At 44.8% G+C, this 17006-nt stretch overlaps 2 protein-coding genes across 5 annotated transcripts in view; one reads left to right on the plus strand and one right to left on the minus strand.

The window, feature by feature from the left end:
* PSMF1 (proteasome inhibitor subunit 1) overlaps positions 1-286 on the minus strand; it is a 52885-nt gene extending 52599 nt beyond the window's left edge. The window contains exon 1 of one of the 2 annotated variants that reach the window (XR_010935193.1): positions 1-286. Coding sequence is in view for 1 of the 2 variants with exons in the window: in XM_067707720.1 (XP_067563821.1) it covers positions 1-129 (129 nt within the window). In the remaining variant the exon portion in view is untranslated. The other variant, XM_067707720.1, reaches the window with a different exon arrangement.
* The window catches only part of LOC137207645 (uncharacterized), a 27755-nt gene continuing 11010 nt past the window's right edge, over positions 262-17006 (plus strand). For 2 of the 3 annotated variants that reach the window (XM_067707721.1, XM_067707722.1), the window contains exons 1-3: positions 262-559; positions 912-1002; positions 1173-1277. In XM_067707721.1, coding sequence (XP_067563822.1) covers positions 262-559; positions 912-1002; positions 1173-1277 — 494 coding nt within the window. The remainder of the gene's footprint in view (positions 560-911; positions 1003-1172; positions 1278-17006) is intronic. The other variant, XM_067707723.1, reaches the window with a different exon arrangement.

Raw genomic sequence — 17006 nt, forward strand, 5'->3', positions numbered from 1 at the left:
CTGGTCGCCGGCACCCAAGCCGTAGTAGCCATGCGTGACCACCTCCCAGTGCAGGAAGCAGACGAGCGCGTCCTGCGCGCAGGTGATGGCCGGCGCCGCCGACGCGAACAGTACCTCCAAGCCCGCCATGAGAGCCCCCGGCTTCTGCGGGCGGAGGAAGAAAGGGAGAAAGTGCGGTGAGCCGATTCGGCCCTCACAGTTCTGCTGACTCCACTCCGCTACTCCGCAGGTTCTCGTCGAGTCTCCACCTGCGCGGCCAAAATGGAGACGCTCTGCGTTGGGGTGTGGCCGCCGGAAGTAGCTTCCCGCTCCGGCGCTGCTGCGCCAGCGCGCCCGGCTGGAAACAGAAGGGAGACGCTAAAGGGTTCCAACAGGCAGCGCGCGGGCGGGACAGGACCCTTGGGGACAAGGTCCCTCAAAGCTGGAATCTCCGTCTTCCCCGCAGCGGGCAGATCCGCTACACGTAGGTTGTGGCATCGTTTGAAGAGAGGTTACCTTGTTCTGAGCCACAGACCTCCCATCTGCACAATGGGGTGGACGTATGCTGGTGGGAGAAGAGGTCATGAAATAGGGCTATAATATATTCAGAATAATAATTGACACATGCGGTGCTTGCTCCATGGAACATTATTCTAAATGCTTTACTTGTATTCATTTATTTAATCCTCACCACCCAACCCCATAAAGTTGGTATTTGATAGCTCCATTTTACTGATGGGTAAACAGACACACAGAGGGGTAAATGTCACAAAGATGAGTGAGTGGCAGAGATGGTACTGCAATCTAGCAGTCTGGCTCCTTGGACAACATTTATTAAATGTTTCCTGTGTGCTAGATCCTGTGTCAAAACATTCACATCACCCTATCAAAAACTCTATGAGGTATGTTCCATTATCATTCCCATTTTGCAGATTTGTCACCAGCTTGGAGAATGGAAGCCACTTCCCCCAAGAAGACGCAGCTGCTAACTGGAGAGCTGGCGCTCCTGATCCACTACCAAATGTCAGTCATTTATTTGTCTGTCTCCTTCATGATTTTTACCACTTACTGTTTTTACTCAAATAAATTTAGTTTTCCCATCCCAGTCAGCACCCTGCAAGCCATCATCATCTCTCGCTTGGATGTCTGCACCAGCCTCTAAACTGCCATACTCCATCTCTGTCTCCCTAAAGTCTGTTCTACACTCTGCAACTAGAGATACTGTTAGAACACATGCCAGATCACATCGCTTCTCTACTCAAAACCCTCCCAGGGCTTCCATCACACTCAAAAGAAAAGTAAGTCCTTCCCATGGTCTGCAGGAACCTTCCTGTGGTCTGTGCTCCCCACCCCAATGTCTCTCTCTAACATTACTCCCTCCAATTTCCCTGCACTCTTGACTGCAATAACCTTGACTCCCCTCTTCTTTCACACCCACATCTGATCCAACAGCAAAGCTAGTCAACTTAACCCTCAAAATATATTCTGAATTGGACCACTTCCACCCACCTCCACTGCCTCCACCCTGGTCTGAGCCTCTGGCATCTCATACTTGGACTATTGCAGAAGCTTCCTAACCAGTCTCCCTCTTCCACATGTTCTATTCTCTAGGCCTTTGCATATACTCCCTCTGCCTGGATTGCTCTTTCCCCAAACATCTGCATGGTTTGCTCTTTCATTTTAAATGACTCCTTCCCTCACCTCCTATCAGTCTCAGCAGAGGGCTTCCCTGACATCCCATCTAAAATAACCTTCTATTCTTAACCCCTTACCTTGCTTTCTTTCTTGCAAAGCATTACTCATAAGCTGACACTATATTAGATATTTATTTGCTTAATTATTTAATGACTGTCTTCCCACTAAACTGTGACAAGGGAGAAGGGACCATGTCTGTCTTGTGCACAGGTATATACCTGAATGCCTTCCTGGCTCAATATATACTTATTGAATGAATGAATGCTGAATGAATGAATTATTGGCCTGGGCTCAGGCCAACTGGGCCAGTCTCACCGCTTTGCAGTCCACCACTCACTTTGTTAGCTGGCCCTGTACTTTTCCAAATTTTGTGTTCTTGGGGTTCCCCTGGGATGCCCAAATTCTTGAACCCCATCTGCAGAGATTCTGGCTGAGCATTTCTGAGGTGGAGTGCAGGTATGTTGACGACACTCTGGGTGATGCTAAAGCTGGTGGCTATGGAACTCCTGAGATGTACTGCCTGTGACATAAAGCTATTTGCCCTTTCCACTAAGAAGCTTTGCACTTACAAGCTTCCTACTTTTGCTTACTCTGTCTCTTCCGCTTGCAAAGTCTTTCCCCACTTATTGGAAGTTCTCACCAATTCATTCATTCATTCATTCACTAATTCACTAAACCTCCATAGGCCGGGTTGCCATGGATAGTGATGCAGGCTGTGCACTGCACAAAAGTACCCACCCAGTAGCAGCCCCATTCCTAAGTGTCTACTATGAGCAAGTCCCAGATGACCAAGCCGTAGTTCCTGCCTCTATGGAGCTCACTGTCTAGTGGTTAAAAAAAATTACAGATAGAGGTAACCTAGTGAAAACTGCCATGGCAGAGGGGCACTTGGAGGACTGTACCAAGCAGCTGGTACTGGGTGATTAGAAGGTCACTGCTACAAACTGAGGCCTTCCCCCTTCTCCCCTGCCCACAGTGACTCTCTCCTCAGTGCAGCTGGCCTCAGTGGAGTGCCAAGGAGCAGGCATGGGACAGTGAGATCTATCAGCTTCAGTGGGGAGGGGAATTTTATCACTGAAGTTGGTTAGAATGACTGGTTCATGGTGATAATAAAAAGTAGACTGGCTGTTGGTCCATGCTATTACTGCTTTTAAGTTTTTAAAGACAATGTCCCCCCTACCACTATTGCCTGCCCTGGGCAGACAGCTCCCTTTGGTTCAGCCACTGCTTTGCGTGCAATCAGTTAGAGCTCGCATCTCACAGAACTTTGGTTCCTTGTTATACATCATCCCTGTTAGCTTGGGTTCCCTCAGAAGCTAATTTGAGATGAGGATTTGAGTGGTTTATTGGGGAGCTGATTCCAGGAGATAGCAATAAGGGAGTAGAGAAGTGACACGGGATGAAAGGCAGCCAATGTATGTTATGTGCTCAAGCCAGGAGCTCTGGGCACCTGGAGCTCAGTCCTGCCAGGCAACTCTGGCAAACAGTGTAGGACATGTCTCGGAGTTGTTTCAATTGAAGGCAAGGGAACTGGTGTGTTTTGTTCACTGACTCCCATCTGCCACAGGTCAAGGGCTGCTTCTGGGGGCATGAAAAGCCCTCAGGCAGAGAATTGCGAAGTTTAAAGAAAGAAGCCTGTGGTTCTTAGAGGTGCCTGCTAAGGATTGAGTGGGGCACCATGGAGTCTGCTTTGTGCCTCATCCCCCGCACCCTAGTCTGTGGGTCAGCAGCCAGCATGGAGTAGGCACTAGCATCTGGGTACTGAAAGAATGAAGTGAGCTCTGTCTCTTGCACTAGGCTGTGAGTCCCTTGAGATCAGGACTGTGTTCCATCCACACTGGACCCCAGGATCCTCCATGGATGGAAGCAAATGGGAGAATCCTGTGGGGCTGGAGGTTGTCTGTGTCCTGACCCCAGTCCATCTAGCATTTTCTGTGGACTTACCTCCATCAACAAGAGTCTCAGTTGTCCCTGTGAGGCCTGTGAGTGGCTGAGAGGAAAGCAGGTGGAAGGTGCCTCCCTAGCTGGGCCCCCAGTGCCTGGGCTGTACAGAGCCCATGCCGGAGATGAGGGCCCAGGATGATGGAAAGAACGTGGCAGGTTGCTGCAGCTACCAGTTCTTGGTTGCCAAGTGACAGCAACATGGGTATTCCAAGTTCTCTGGAAACTGTCTCCATGGAAACTGTGAAGCAGTGAGCTGAGAAGCAGGATCCAGATGAACACTGAGGTGGAATCATTCACCACTGGAATCCTGCCCCTTTGGCCTAGCATCAGCCCAACCACTACACCTCCTCCGAGAAGCCCTCCGTGATTAATACTGTTCAATAGTATCTGAACTTCCCATTCCCCTTGTCGATGGGGTGCCCAGCATATTTGACACCTGGAGGAGATAACTCTTTAAAAAAATTATATATATGTATATATATAATTTTAATATAACTTAGTTTTTTGAAAGTCTTTTATTGTGGTTAAATACACATGACACAATTTAACTATCTTAATTATTTAGAAGTGTACAGTTCAGTGATATTAAGTACATACATATTGTTGTGCAGTCTCCAACATTCATCTTCAGAACTCATTTTATCTTGCAAAACTGAAACTTTGTATCCATTAAACCTTAACTCCCCATTCCCGTCTCTTCCCAATCCCTGACGATCATCATTCTGCTTTCTGTAGAATCATGTCTCTAAAGATCTGACTACTCTAGATCCCTCATTTAAGTGGAATCATACAGTATTGTCTTTTTGTAACTGGCTTATTTCACAGCTTAATGTCTTCAAGTTTCATCCATGTTGTAGCGTGTCTCAAAATTTCTTTCCTTTTTAAGGCTGAATAATATTCCATGTATATATCTGTATCATAGATATATATCTATATATATATTTATATATCTATCTATCTAATGGAATAGCTATACCTATCAGATTTTGCTTATCCACTCATCGGTTGGTGGACACTTAGGTTGCTTCCATCTTTTGGCTATTATGAATAATGCTTCTGTGAACGTGTGTGTACAAATATTTCTTTCAGACTTTGATTTCAGTCGTTTTGAATATATACCTAGGAGTAGAATTGCTGAACCAATGGTAATTCTATTTTTAATTTTATGAGGAACTGCCATACTGTTTTCCACTGAGGCTATAACATTTTACATTCCCAACAGTGCACAAGGGTTCACATTTCTCTACATCATTGCCAGCGCTTGTTGTTTTTGGTTTTATTTTTTGATAGTGGCCATCCTAATGGGTATGAGGCGGTATCTCATTGTGGTTTTGATTTGCATTTCCCTAATGATTAGTGACGTTGAGCATCTATCCACGTGCTTATGGGCCATTTGTATATCTTCTTTGAAGAACTGTCTGTGCAAGTCCTTTGCCCATTTTTGAATTAGGTTGTTTTCAAATAGGCATTATTTTTAGAGCAGTTTCATATTCACAGCAAAAACTGGGAGGAAGGACAGAGATTTCCCACATACCCTCTCCCCCAACACATGCGCAGCCTCTCCCTTTATCAATATCCCCCACAGAGTACTACATTTTTTATAATTGGTGAACTTACATTGACACATCATTATTACCACAGTTCATAGTTTACATTAGGGTTCACTCTAGGTGTTGTACATTCTATGGGTTTGGACGATTGTATAATGACATGTTTCCACCATTATACTTTCATACAGAGAAATTTAATTTCACTGCCCTAAAAATCCTCTGCTCTCCACCTATTCATCTCTTCCTTCCTCTTAATCCTTGGTAAGCACCGTTCTTTTTAATCTTCATAGTTTTGCCTTTTCCAAATTATCATAGAGCTGGAATCATACAGTATGTAGTCTTTTCAGACTGGCTTCTATCACTTAGTAATATGCATTTACGATTCTTCCATATGTTTCATGGCTTGATAGCTTTTTTTTTTGGTCTGTTTTTTTGTTTTTAAGCATTGCATAACATTCCACTATCTGGATGTACCACAGTTTACCCATTCACCTACTGAAGGACATCTTGGTTGTTTCCAAGTTTTAGCAATTATAAGTAAAGCTGTTATAAACATACATGGGCAGGCGTGCGTGTGAATATAAGTTTTCAGTTCCTTTGGGTAAATACCAAGGAACATAATTCCTGAATAGTATGGTAAGTGTATGTTTAGTTTTGTAAGAAACTGCTTCCAAAGTTGCTGTACCATTTTGCATTCCCACAAGCAATGAGGTCCTGTTGCTTCATATTCTCACCAGCATTTCATGTTGTCAGTGTTCAGAAGTTTGGCCATTCTAATAGGTGTATAGTGGTATCTCATTGCTTTCATTTGCATTTCCCTGATGATATATGATGTGGGGCATCTTTTCGTATGCTTATTTGCCATCTGTGTATCTTCTTTGATGAGGTGTCTGTTCAGGTCTTTGGCCCAATTTTTAATCAGGTTATTTTCTTATTGTTGAACAACTCTTATTGTTGTTAAGAATTCTTTGTACATTTTGGATTAAAGTCCTTTATCAGATATGACTTTTGCAAATATTTTCTCCGAGTCTGTGGCTTGTCTTTTATGCTCTTGACAGTGTCTTTAGCAGAGGAGACTTTTTAAATTTTAATGGAATCCAGCTTATTGATTCTTTCTTTCATGAATTGTGCCTTTGGTATTGTATCTAAAAAGTTATTGCCAGACTGTAGGTCATCTAGATCAGGGGTTCCCAACCCCCAGGCCACAAACCGGTACCGGTCCGTGGCCTGCTAGGAACAGGCCCACACAGAAGGAGGTGAGTGGCGGGTGAGCCAGCAAAGCTTCATCTGTATTTACAGCCGCTCCCCATCGCTCGCATTACTTCCCGAGCTCTGCCTCCTGTCAGATCAGCAGCAGCATTAGATTCTCATAGGAGCGCGAACTCTACTGTGAACTGCGCATGCGAGGGATCTAGGTTGCGTGTTCCTTGGGAGAATCTAATGCCTGATGATCTGAGGTGGAGCTGAGGCGGTGATGCTAGTGCTGGGGAGCGGCTGCAAATACAGATTATCATTAGCAGAGAGGTGTGACTGCACAGAAACCATAATAAATCAGTTGCTTGCAGACTCATATCAAAACCCTATCAGTAAGTGACAAGCTGCATCTGGTGGCAGGCTTTAAAGTGGCAAGTGAGTTGATGTACTTCAATCATACAGCTGCATCTGGTGGCAGGTTTTAAGACAGAATCCGACACTTATTTTAGTCTGCATGTGACCCCCCGCCCATTATTTTATTTACCACTTCTGTCCGTGCCTCTTTCCCGCACTGCGTACTTGTCTCAGTCACAGTTTTGGTAAGCCCACAAGCTAACTCTAGCCAAAATGAGTAAAACACAAGCATCGCGGGAGAGCTTCTTTGAAAAGGAAGAAAGACCCAATGATGAGACAGCAGAAGACTCTAAGACTGCCAACAAAAAGAAAGCTGCATTTAAAAGAAAATACCAAGAGTCCTACTTAAATTATGGGTTCATTGCAACAGGTGATTCACATTCTCCAAGCCCGCTTTGTATAATATGTGGAGACCAGCTATCCAACGAAGCCATGAAACCTTCAGAACTGCTTCACTACATGGAGACCAAGCACCCTGCGTTAAAAGACAAGCCTTTGGAGTTTTTCAAAAGAAAAATGTGGACACGAGGAACAGAAGCAATTATTGAAGGCCACTACTTCATCAAATGCGTCTGCACTGAGAGCATCATTCTTAGTGGCTAACTGCATTGCTCAAGCTAAGAAGCCCTTTACTATCGGTGAAGAGTTGATCCTGCCTGCTGCTAAGGACATTTCTCGTGACCTATTAGGAGAGGCTGCAGTTCAATAGTGGCACGTGTTCCTCTTTCGGCTACCAGCATAACTAGACGAATTGTAATAGCAGAGGATATTGAGGACAATTGTTAGAGAGGATTAATGAGTCACCGTGGTATGCAATCCAGGTTGATGAGTCTACCGATGTTGACAACAAGGCAACAATGCTTGTTTTTGTGAGATACATTTTTCAGGAGGATATGCATGAGGCTATGTTATGTGCACTTTTGTTGCCAGGGAGCACCACAGTTGCATAATTATTCAAGTATTTGAATGATTACATATCAGGAAAACGGAATTGGTCATTTTGTGCTGGTATATGTGTGACGGAGCAGCTGCCACGACTGCACGGTTTTCTGGTTTCACTACTCGGGTCAAAGAGGTCGCTTCTGAAGGTGAGTCTATGCACTGTGTCATCCAAAGAGAAATGCTGGCTAGCTGGAAAATGTCACCTGAACTTAACATTTTGCAGGATGTGATTAAAATTATCACCCACGTTAAAGTACATGCCCTTAACTCACGTCTGTTCGCACAGCTCTGTGAGGAGATGGACCCAGAGCACACGTCTTCTCTTATACACAGAAGTGAAATGGCTTTCTAAAGGTAGATCACTGACGAGAGTTTTTGAGTTAACGAGAGCCGCTCCAGAAATTTCTTTTAGAAAAACAGTCACCACTGGCAGCACATTTCAGTGACACAGAATAGGTCGCAAAACTTGCTTACTTGTGTGACATATTCAACCTGCTCAACGAACTCAGTCTGTCACTTCAGGGGGTAACGACAGCTGTGTTCAAGTCGGCAGATAAAGTGGCTGCATTCAAAGCCAAACTGGAATTATGGGAGCGATGAGTGAGCATTGGGACTTTGGACATGTTTCAAACATTAGCAGAGATTTTGAAAGAGACTGAGCCAGGGCCTTCTTTCTCCCAGCTGGTGCGTGATCACCTATCTCAGCTTTCAAAAGACTTTGAGCATTACTTCCCAACAACAAAGACCCCCGAAGTGGGAAGGAATGGATCCGCGACCCATTTGTGAATAAGCCAGGTGAATCAGTTTTGTCTGTGCTAGAAGAGGATCAACTGCTTGAGATCTCAAATGACGGTGGCCTTAAAAGTATGCTTGAGACAACTTCAAATCTCCGTATGTTCTGGATTAAAGGCAAGGCAGAATATCCTGAGATTGCCACAAAAGCACTGAAAAGCCTGCTTCCATTTCCAGCATCCTATCTTTGTGAAGCAGGGTTTTCTGCAGCGACAGCCACCAAAATGAGAATACAGAGTAGACTGGACATAAGCAACACACTTCGGGTGTCACTGTCTCCCATCACCCCGAGATGGGACCGTCTAGTTGCAGGAAAACAAGCTCAGGGCTCCCACTGATTCTGCATTATGGTGAGTTGTATAATTATTTCATTATATATTATTACAATGTAATAATAATAGAAATGAAGTGCACAATAAATTTAATGCATTTGAATCATCCCCAAACCATCCCCCCCACCCCCAGTCCGTGGAAAGATTTTCTTCCACGAAACCGGTCCCTGGTGCTAAAAATAGGTTGGGGACCGCTGATCTAGATAACATCTCCTATGTTATCTTCTAGGAGTTTTATAGTTTTGCATTTTAGATTTAGGTCTGTGATTCATTTTGAGTTAATTTTTGTGAAGGATGTAAGGTCAGTGTCCAGATTCTTTTGTTTGTTTGCATGTAGATGTCCAGCTGTTCCAGGACCATTTGTTGAAAAGGCTATCATTTTTCCATTATATTGCCTTTACTCCTTTGTGAAAGATCGGTTGACTATATCTATTTGGGTCTATTTCTAAGCCCTCTGTTATGTTCCACTGATCTATTTATTTGTCTGTTCTTTCACCAATACCACACTGTCTTGATTACTGTAGCTTTATAGTAAGTCTTGAAGTCGGGTAGTTGTTCTCCTTCAATATAGTGTTTGCTATGCTGGGATTTTTGCCTCTCTACATAAAGTTTAGAATAAGTTGATATCCACAAAGTAGCTTGTTGGGGTTTTGATTGGGACTGCATTGAATCTATAGATAAAGTTTGAAAGACCTGACATCTTAATAATATTGAGTCTTCCTATCTGTGAACATGGAATATCTCTCTATTTAGTTCTTCTTTGATTTGTTTCATCAGAGTTGTTTGTAGTTTCCCTGATATAGATCTTGAATTGGGATTTTGAGTGTGTGGGGGGGTAGAATTTTAAAAACTCTTTATATATTCTGGATATTATCCTTTATCAGATATATAATTTGCAAATGTCTTTCATTCTGTGGGTTGCTTTTTACTCTGTTGAGAGTGTCTTTGAATATACAGAAGTTTAAAATTTTCATGAAGTCCAGTTTGCTTATTTTTGTTGTTGTTGCCTGTGTTTTTGGTATCAGATCGAGGAAATCATTGCCAAGTCCAATATCATGAAGCTTTTACCCTGTTCTCTTCTAAGAGTTTTATAGTCTTAGGTCTTACATTTAGGACTTTGATCCATTTTGAGTTAATTTTTGTGTATAGTGTGAGGTAGGGATTCATCTTCATTCTTTTGCATGTGGATATCCAGTTTTCCTAGCACCATTTGTTAGAAAGACTGTTCTTCCCCTGTGAATGGTCTTGGCACCCTTGTCAAAAATCATTTGACCATATACGCAAGGGTTTATTTCTGGGCTCTCTATTCTGTTCCATTGGGCTATATGTCTGTCTTTATGCCTGTACTAGACTCTTGATTACTGTAGATTTGTAGTAATTTTTGAAATCAGGAAGTGTGATTCCTCCAATGGAGCATCCCCCGCCCCATACATATCATCTCTTGAGATAATCAGTAAAAATTATTTTCCTGATTCATTCTTTTTTTCATGAAAGTATAACTCATACATAATACAAATCCTCCTTTTTAGTGTACAAGTCTATGTTTTGACAAGTGTGCACAGTCCTATAACTACCACGCACACTCTAGATATTTCTCGAAAGCAGAGATTTAAAAAAAATCCTTATTGAAGTATAATTTGTATACAGTAAAATCACTGATTTAATTGTACACTTCAATGAGTTTTGACAAATGTATACACCAGTGTATCCACCATGATAATCAAGATATACAACATTTACATTACTCCAAAAAGTTTCCTCATGCCCCTCTGCAGTCCGTCTCTCCAACCTCTGGCTCAGGCAACTACCGATCTGCTTTCTGTCTCTACAGATTAATTTGGCCCCTCTTAAAATTTCATAAAAAAGAATGTCAGTTTGGGGTCCTGGGAAGCAGATGTCAGAATGGAGTTAGCGGTTCTAGAGATTTACTGCAGATAGCGCTTGTGAAAGAAAAAGGAGAACAGGGGCTTCCCTGGTGGCGCAGTGGTTGGGAGTCTGCCTGCCGATGCAGGGGACACGGGTTCGTGCCCCGGTCCGGGAAGATCCCACATGCCGCGGAGCGGCTAGGCCCGTGAGCCATGGCCGCTGAGCCTGCGCGTCCCGAGCCTGTGCTCCGCAACGGAAGAGGCCACAGCAGTTAGAGGCCCGCGTACCGCAAAAAAAAAAAAAAGAAAAAAGAAAAAGGAGAACAGGAAGGATTTTCATACTACGATGCAGGTCTAACACCTGTGAAAGAAGAGGGGGAAGAAATGAAAACTGGAGAGGAGGAGCCTCAGGCTTCGGTGCAGTTCTTAGAAAATCTCAACCAGCCCAGAACGAAGATTCCCATAGAGTCCCATGTTGGGCTGAAACAGCCGGGCATCCCTCTGTACTCCCTCTGTGACCTGTCACTGGGTGAGGTGCCATGAAGAGCGTGGCCTCAGCATTATCAAAGTTGCTACAGCTGTGGGCTATTGGAGACCTTCACTCCTCACAGCTGATTGGCAGTTTCTTTCTTGAAGAGAGACTGGCACACGTCCATGGCTGCCACATAAAATATACACTCTTTTGTGCCTGGCTTTTCTTCACTCGTCATGTCTGAGGTTCATCCATGTTGTTCTATGTATCAGTTCCTTCCTTTTTATTTCTGAATAATATTCTGCTCTATGGCTGTACCACAGTTTATCTTATTGATGGATGTTTTGATTATTTCCATGTTGGAGTAATTATGAATAATGCTACTATTAACATTCACGCACAGGTCTTGGTGTGGACATATGTTTTCATTAGTCTTTGGTATATTCCTAGAGCGGGATTGCTGGGTCATGTCATAGTAGTGTATGTTATAAGAAACCGTCAAATGGATTTCCACGGTGGGTGTGCCATGCTGTACTTCCAGAACAATGAGTGAGAGCCCTAGTTGCTCTGCATCCAGCAGGAATGGATTTAATATGAAAAACTGGGAGCTTACAAAACCATTAGATGGCTTAAAATATGAAGATTAGGCTGGAGACAGCTTTCAAAGAGTCTGGAAGTTGTAGGAACTGCAGGAAACCACTGATAATGATCACAGCTGCCTCCTATCCTGAGGCTGTGTTCAGGGAAAAGCCTGCGGAGGTGTCTGTAAAACTGAATCCCGAAACTAGAGATTCTCCTACTGCTGTTGGAGAAGCAATAATGTGCCTTTGCTGCCTCCCATTGGCTGAATCTAACCTGGAACTCTGATGGCAAGTCAGGCTTCAGGCCCCTGCAATATAGGGGAGAGGCACAGCATTTGTGTGTGTGTGTGTGTGTGTGTGTGTGTGTGTGTGTAGAACAGGAATGGTACTGTGGCTTTAACAGATAAATTGGCCAATGAGTATTATCGCATTTAATTCTCATAGCTCTTTAAGGTAGAAACTATTATGATCTTCATTTTTAAAATGAGAAAAGTAAGGCCCAGCAAGGCTGTACAATTGCTCCTAAGTGACGGATACAGTCAGGATTTGAACCAAATGGTGTGCCTATGTGCTACACCACCACATGGCTGTGCCTGCTGATAGCATCAAAGGGCTTGCAGGCACCCAATTTTGTGTTCCAAGGTCTACGCAGTAAAAGATGACAAAACTGAGTAAGTTTTTCAGGCCTCAGCTGGAGGCAGGAAAAGCTGGGAATAGGGGAAAGGGTCCAGGCTGGAAATAGAGAAATGGTCTAGGCACAGGCAGCCCCTCCAACCACAGGGACACATGAAGGGTCCATGCATAGACAAGGGAAGCCACAAGAGGGCGCCTGGGCCCACCCAAATATCCACCGAAGGCAGCCGTGCCGAGTGAGGTGTACGTATCACCTTCATCCTGATTCTATCTACCTGGAGGTTCGGGGAGCCCTAGATTGGGGGCCCCAAAGCAGGCTCTGTCCACAGTGTAGTCAGAGTCTTCATGCATGGAAATGCCTGCTTTTAGCTCTGGGCATTGTTGACCTCAGAGAAAAAACAGTCCTCAGGGAATCCAAGTCCCAGGGGCACTGAGGTTCTGCTCTGTTGTTTCTGAGGCCATTCCCCACTTCTCTCAGCAGACAGCTTTGTATTCATCTTTTCATAGTTTTGGTCCTGATCCTTTCCCCTGCCCACTACCCTAGCCATGTCCAGCTCCAACTCCAATGTCCCATCAGGTACTTGCCCCGCCTGGGTCAAGCAGGTGGGATGGGTGACCAGCCTCACCTTGAAAGGCCAGAAGCTTTTCTTGATGCTCCTGTAACTAGAACGTCGGTTTCATGAGCACAGGGATTTGTGTCTGTTTGGTTCACTGCTGTATCTCTACCTCCTAGAACGCTGCCTTGCATACATAGTAGATGCCCAATAAATACTTGTTGAATCGAATGAATTAATGAATGCATAGAGTGGAAAAGTGTCTAGGTCTTGGAGTCAGGCAACCTGGTTTATATCGCAACCTTATTGCTTACTCTCTGTGTAACTTTGAGCAAATGGCATCAAACTGTCAAATAGGGATCACCATAGTCTCTCCCCAAGGGTTGTTGGGACGATTCCTGGAGATGATGTCACCAAAGCACCTCCCACAGTGCCTGGCAGATGGCAGGGGTCCTAAGTGGTGGCTCATTATTTGAGATAATGAGGCCTTGGGAAATAGCACTATTTATTGAGGATTTACCATGTTTCTGGCACTTGGCTTGCATGATCTAATTCAATTATCTTAACTACTTCATGAGAGGTTAAGTAGCTCAGAGAGGTTAAATAACTTGCCCAGGGTCACACACTGTTGAGAAGAAAAACCTTGGACTTAAGTCCAGGTCTTAAAGACTGCAGCATGCAAGGTTGGACTTCCTGGGTTCAAGTGTAGGCTCCAACATTTACAAACTGTTTGACCTTGGGCAACCTTCTCAGTGGGGAGATACAGGAAGGGACAGAGGGGGCCACCGCATAGGCCTGGACTATCCTTCAGGATTTGGAGGGGTCAAAGGCACGGCCAACTGTAACACTGCAGCCTCACTCCCTTGAGACTGAGCGACCTGCCAAGGCCTCTGGAAGCTGCTATTTAACGGTATCCCCTGGCCTCCCTCACACACCACACCATTTCCAAATGTATTCTTTGGACTCCACCTGGAGCTGGATTCACAATCTAGTCAAGGAGGCAGGACACACACACACACACACACACACACACACACAAACACACACACACACAGAGCTCCAGAAGGAGAAATTGCTGGCTTTAGCTGTGTAAACTTGGCTAAGTTGCTTTGCCTCTCTGAGCCCTAATTTCCTCATTTGTAAACTGAAGGGTGATAAGTAGCATCCTATATGAGGATTATCTAGAAAATACACATGAAAGGGCTGAGTCCGGAGCACTGGAGGTGAGCAAGGGAGGACAGGAGAGTTGATTTCCAGGACTGTTGCCATAAGGATCAGGCCCTGATTTCTTAGGCCTTGTTCAAAGATAACCTTCAGAAAAAGGTAAAATCATGACTCTCATACAAATCTAAAAATGATGTGTTGAAGGTTTTATTTTACTTGTTAAACAGTAAGAGAACCAGATAAATGTTATAACTGGCCCAAAGGAAAAGTCAAAAAAGCACAAACTTATATGGAGTAAAGGAATTGAGTTATAAATAGAGGCAATGCTAGTTTTTCCACAAAGGGGAGGGAAGTCAATTCTACCAGACAAGACAGAGTTTGCACATTCATCAGTTACCTACGGTTTACAAAGGTGCAAAATAGCTCAAAGACAATGAACACGGCTAGAATCAGACAGCAAGGGTGTGCTGTGGTTTCCAAGATGGGGTACATCTTGGCAGGAACAATCCAGGCTTCTCATCCTGGGGAAGTGTAGCACATCTCAACTTTTTGGGGTTTCAGTTTCCTCATCTGTAAAATGGGGTTACTAATCGTATTACGTCCCAGGACTGTTGTGAAGGTGAAATGAGCTGGTGGAGTAGTGCATTTAGGATGGGGCCTCCTCTTTTTGGGGCTCCAGAGCTATTCTTGGGGGGGAGTCACCACCTGCTGATGGACTGTGGGGGTCAGGCCCCTGCTGTTTGTGTAGATGCCTCATTTCATCCTGCTCACAACCCAATACAAGAGAGACTGTTCTGACCTTTGATTAGGGAACCGAGGCTCACAAAGGTGGTGGAACTTGCCCAAAGCCACTCTGAAATTAAGTGAAGACTGGGTTAAAACCCAGGTTGGTCTGGTCTCACAAGCCCTGGGCTTTTGTTGAACGTCTGTGTGACCCTGGGCGGGTCTCCTCCCCTCACTGGCCTCAGTCTGCCCATCTCTCCAGGAGGGTTGCATCAGCTGGCTTCTGAATGACATCTCACATTCCCTCCACTCTCTGGGGCACTCCACAGCTGCTGAGCTGGCCAGGCCAGAGCAACTCTGGGAATGGCCTGGTGGGTAGGTGGCGTGGGTGTGCAGGGTCAGGGAGACTGGTTGTCAGGGACATGGCAGGGATCAGGTCCAGCCTCTAGCCACAAACCTCAGCCTGCCCAGAAGCACCATAGTTTCAACCTTGCTCACAAGGCCCGGTGGAAAGGGCTGGCCCTGGCTGGCCCTTAACAAGGAAAAAAGAAAAGGTATTTCCCAATCACTGGGTTAAACCCTAGGTTGGCAAGGATGGGAAAGATGGGGCACAGGCCAGCTCCATCTGAATGAATGTGTTTCCTCTGCCTTATCCATGGCCCAGCTGTCATCCTACACACATCTGTTATCTTAGAGCATCTTTGTGCCAACTGCAGCCACAAGGCAGGTTGTCCTGCTTTGGGTCATGGCCTCTGATGTACCCGACTCTATGCCAAGTGCTTTGGTGAGGCTAAGGGAGGGGCCCTTTTCTTTGGAGGGGTCAGCTGTCAAGTCTTCATCAAGGGCTGTAATGTTTAGGAATGCCTAGTTTGTACAGGAAGGAAAATTCAAATTAGTTGGGACAAAACCCACAATTTTTTGGCTTATGTAACAAAACTGTCCGTCCCAAGGAAAAAATGAAATGGGGACGGGAAAGGGTGGATAAGAGTAAGGCGGGCATATTTTAACTAGGGAGGACAGGGAAGGGTCTCACTGACAAGGGACATTTGAGCACAGACCTGAAGGAGGTGGAAATCCCAGACAGATAGAACAGCAAGTACAAAGACCCTGAGATCTTTGTGTCTGAGGCATGTGTGTCCAGAGCCCAGAGAGGGAGGGAGAGGTGGGAGATGAGGTCAGAGGCATCACCTAAAGCCAAATATTAGGAAAATACTTGGAAAATTTTTTTTGAAAAGCAAGTTCTTTATTCCATGGCCTAACAGAAGAGTCAGGTTCCTGTAGGCTTTGGTGGAGAGGGCAGTTGACATAGGGAGAAGTGGGGGGAGAATAAGATGAAGCAAGGACCACCCCTTCCAAGCTTGGCCCTCCTTGGTCTTCGGAGGACCAGACCAGGCACCAGAAGGGGAATCAGTGGCCTGGGCCCCATGGCACAGCTGATAAGGGACCCTGTCATTAGTGACAGGCCCCATCAGGCAAAAACTTCCCCTAGAGTCACCTAAAGCCTCTGGACAACTAGGCTGGGCCAGAGAAGTCTGTGACAGCTGCCACCAACTCTCTATAGCAGGAGCATTCAGGCCTGCCCCCCATCTGTGGGTCATAACTTCATCTGAGTGTCTGGTGGGCACTTCAGGCTTGGGGAAAACCCAAAATCTTGGGGGAGAATAGGAGATAATCAGCCAACCACTTCATTTTATCCATGGAGAAACTAAGACACACAGAGAGAAACTGGTGCATCCAGGGTCACACAATAGAATAGAAGCAAACTTAGGACTCGAATTCAGACTTCCTGACTCCAGAGCCAGTGCTCCTTTCTCAATCCTGGGGAGACAAAAGAGCCTAGTGAGGGCATATACTCTGAGAAAACCATAATTTTTTTCCCTCCCTCCCTCCCTCTCTCTCTCTCTTTCTCTTCCTTTCTTCCTTCCTTCCTTCCTTTCCTTCTTTCTTTCTTTCTTTCTTCCTTCCTTTCCTTCTTTCTTTCTTTCTTTCTTTCTTTCTTTCTTTCTTTCTTTCTTTCTTTTTCTTTCTTTCTTTCTTTCTCTCTCTCTCTCACACACACACACACACACACACACTGTATTTTATTTTTACAAGAGATAAATAAACTGACACCAAGCATTGTAAATGGATGACCACAACCAAAGCAACAATGATTGCAATGACCAAACACGA

Source organism: Pseudorca crassidens, chromosome 15, assembly GCF_039906515.1.
Source record: "Pseudorca crassidens isolate mPseCra1 chromosome 15, mPseCra1.hap1, whole genome shotgun sequence".
In the NCBI taxonomy this organism is placed as follows: Eukaryota; Metazoa; Chordata; class Mammalia; order Artiodactyla; family Delphinidae; genus Pseudorca; species Pseudorca crassidens.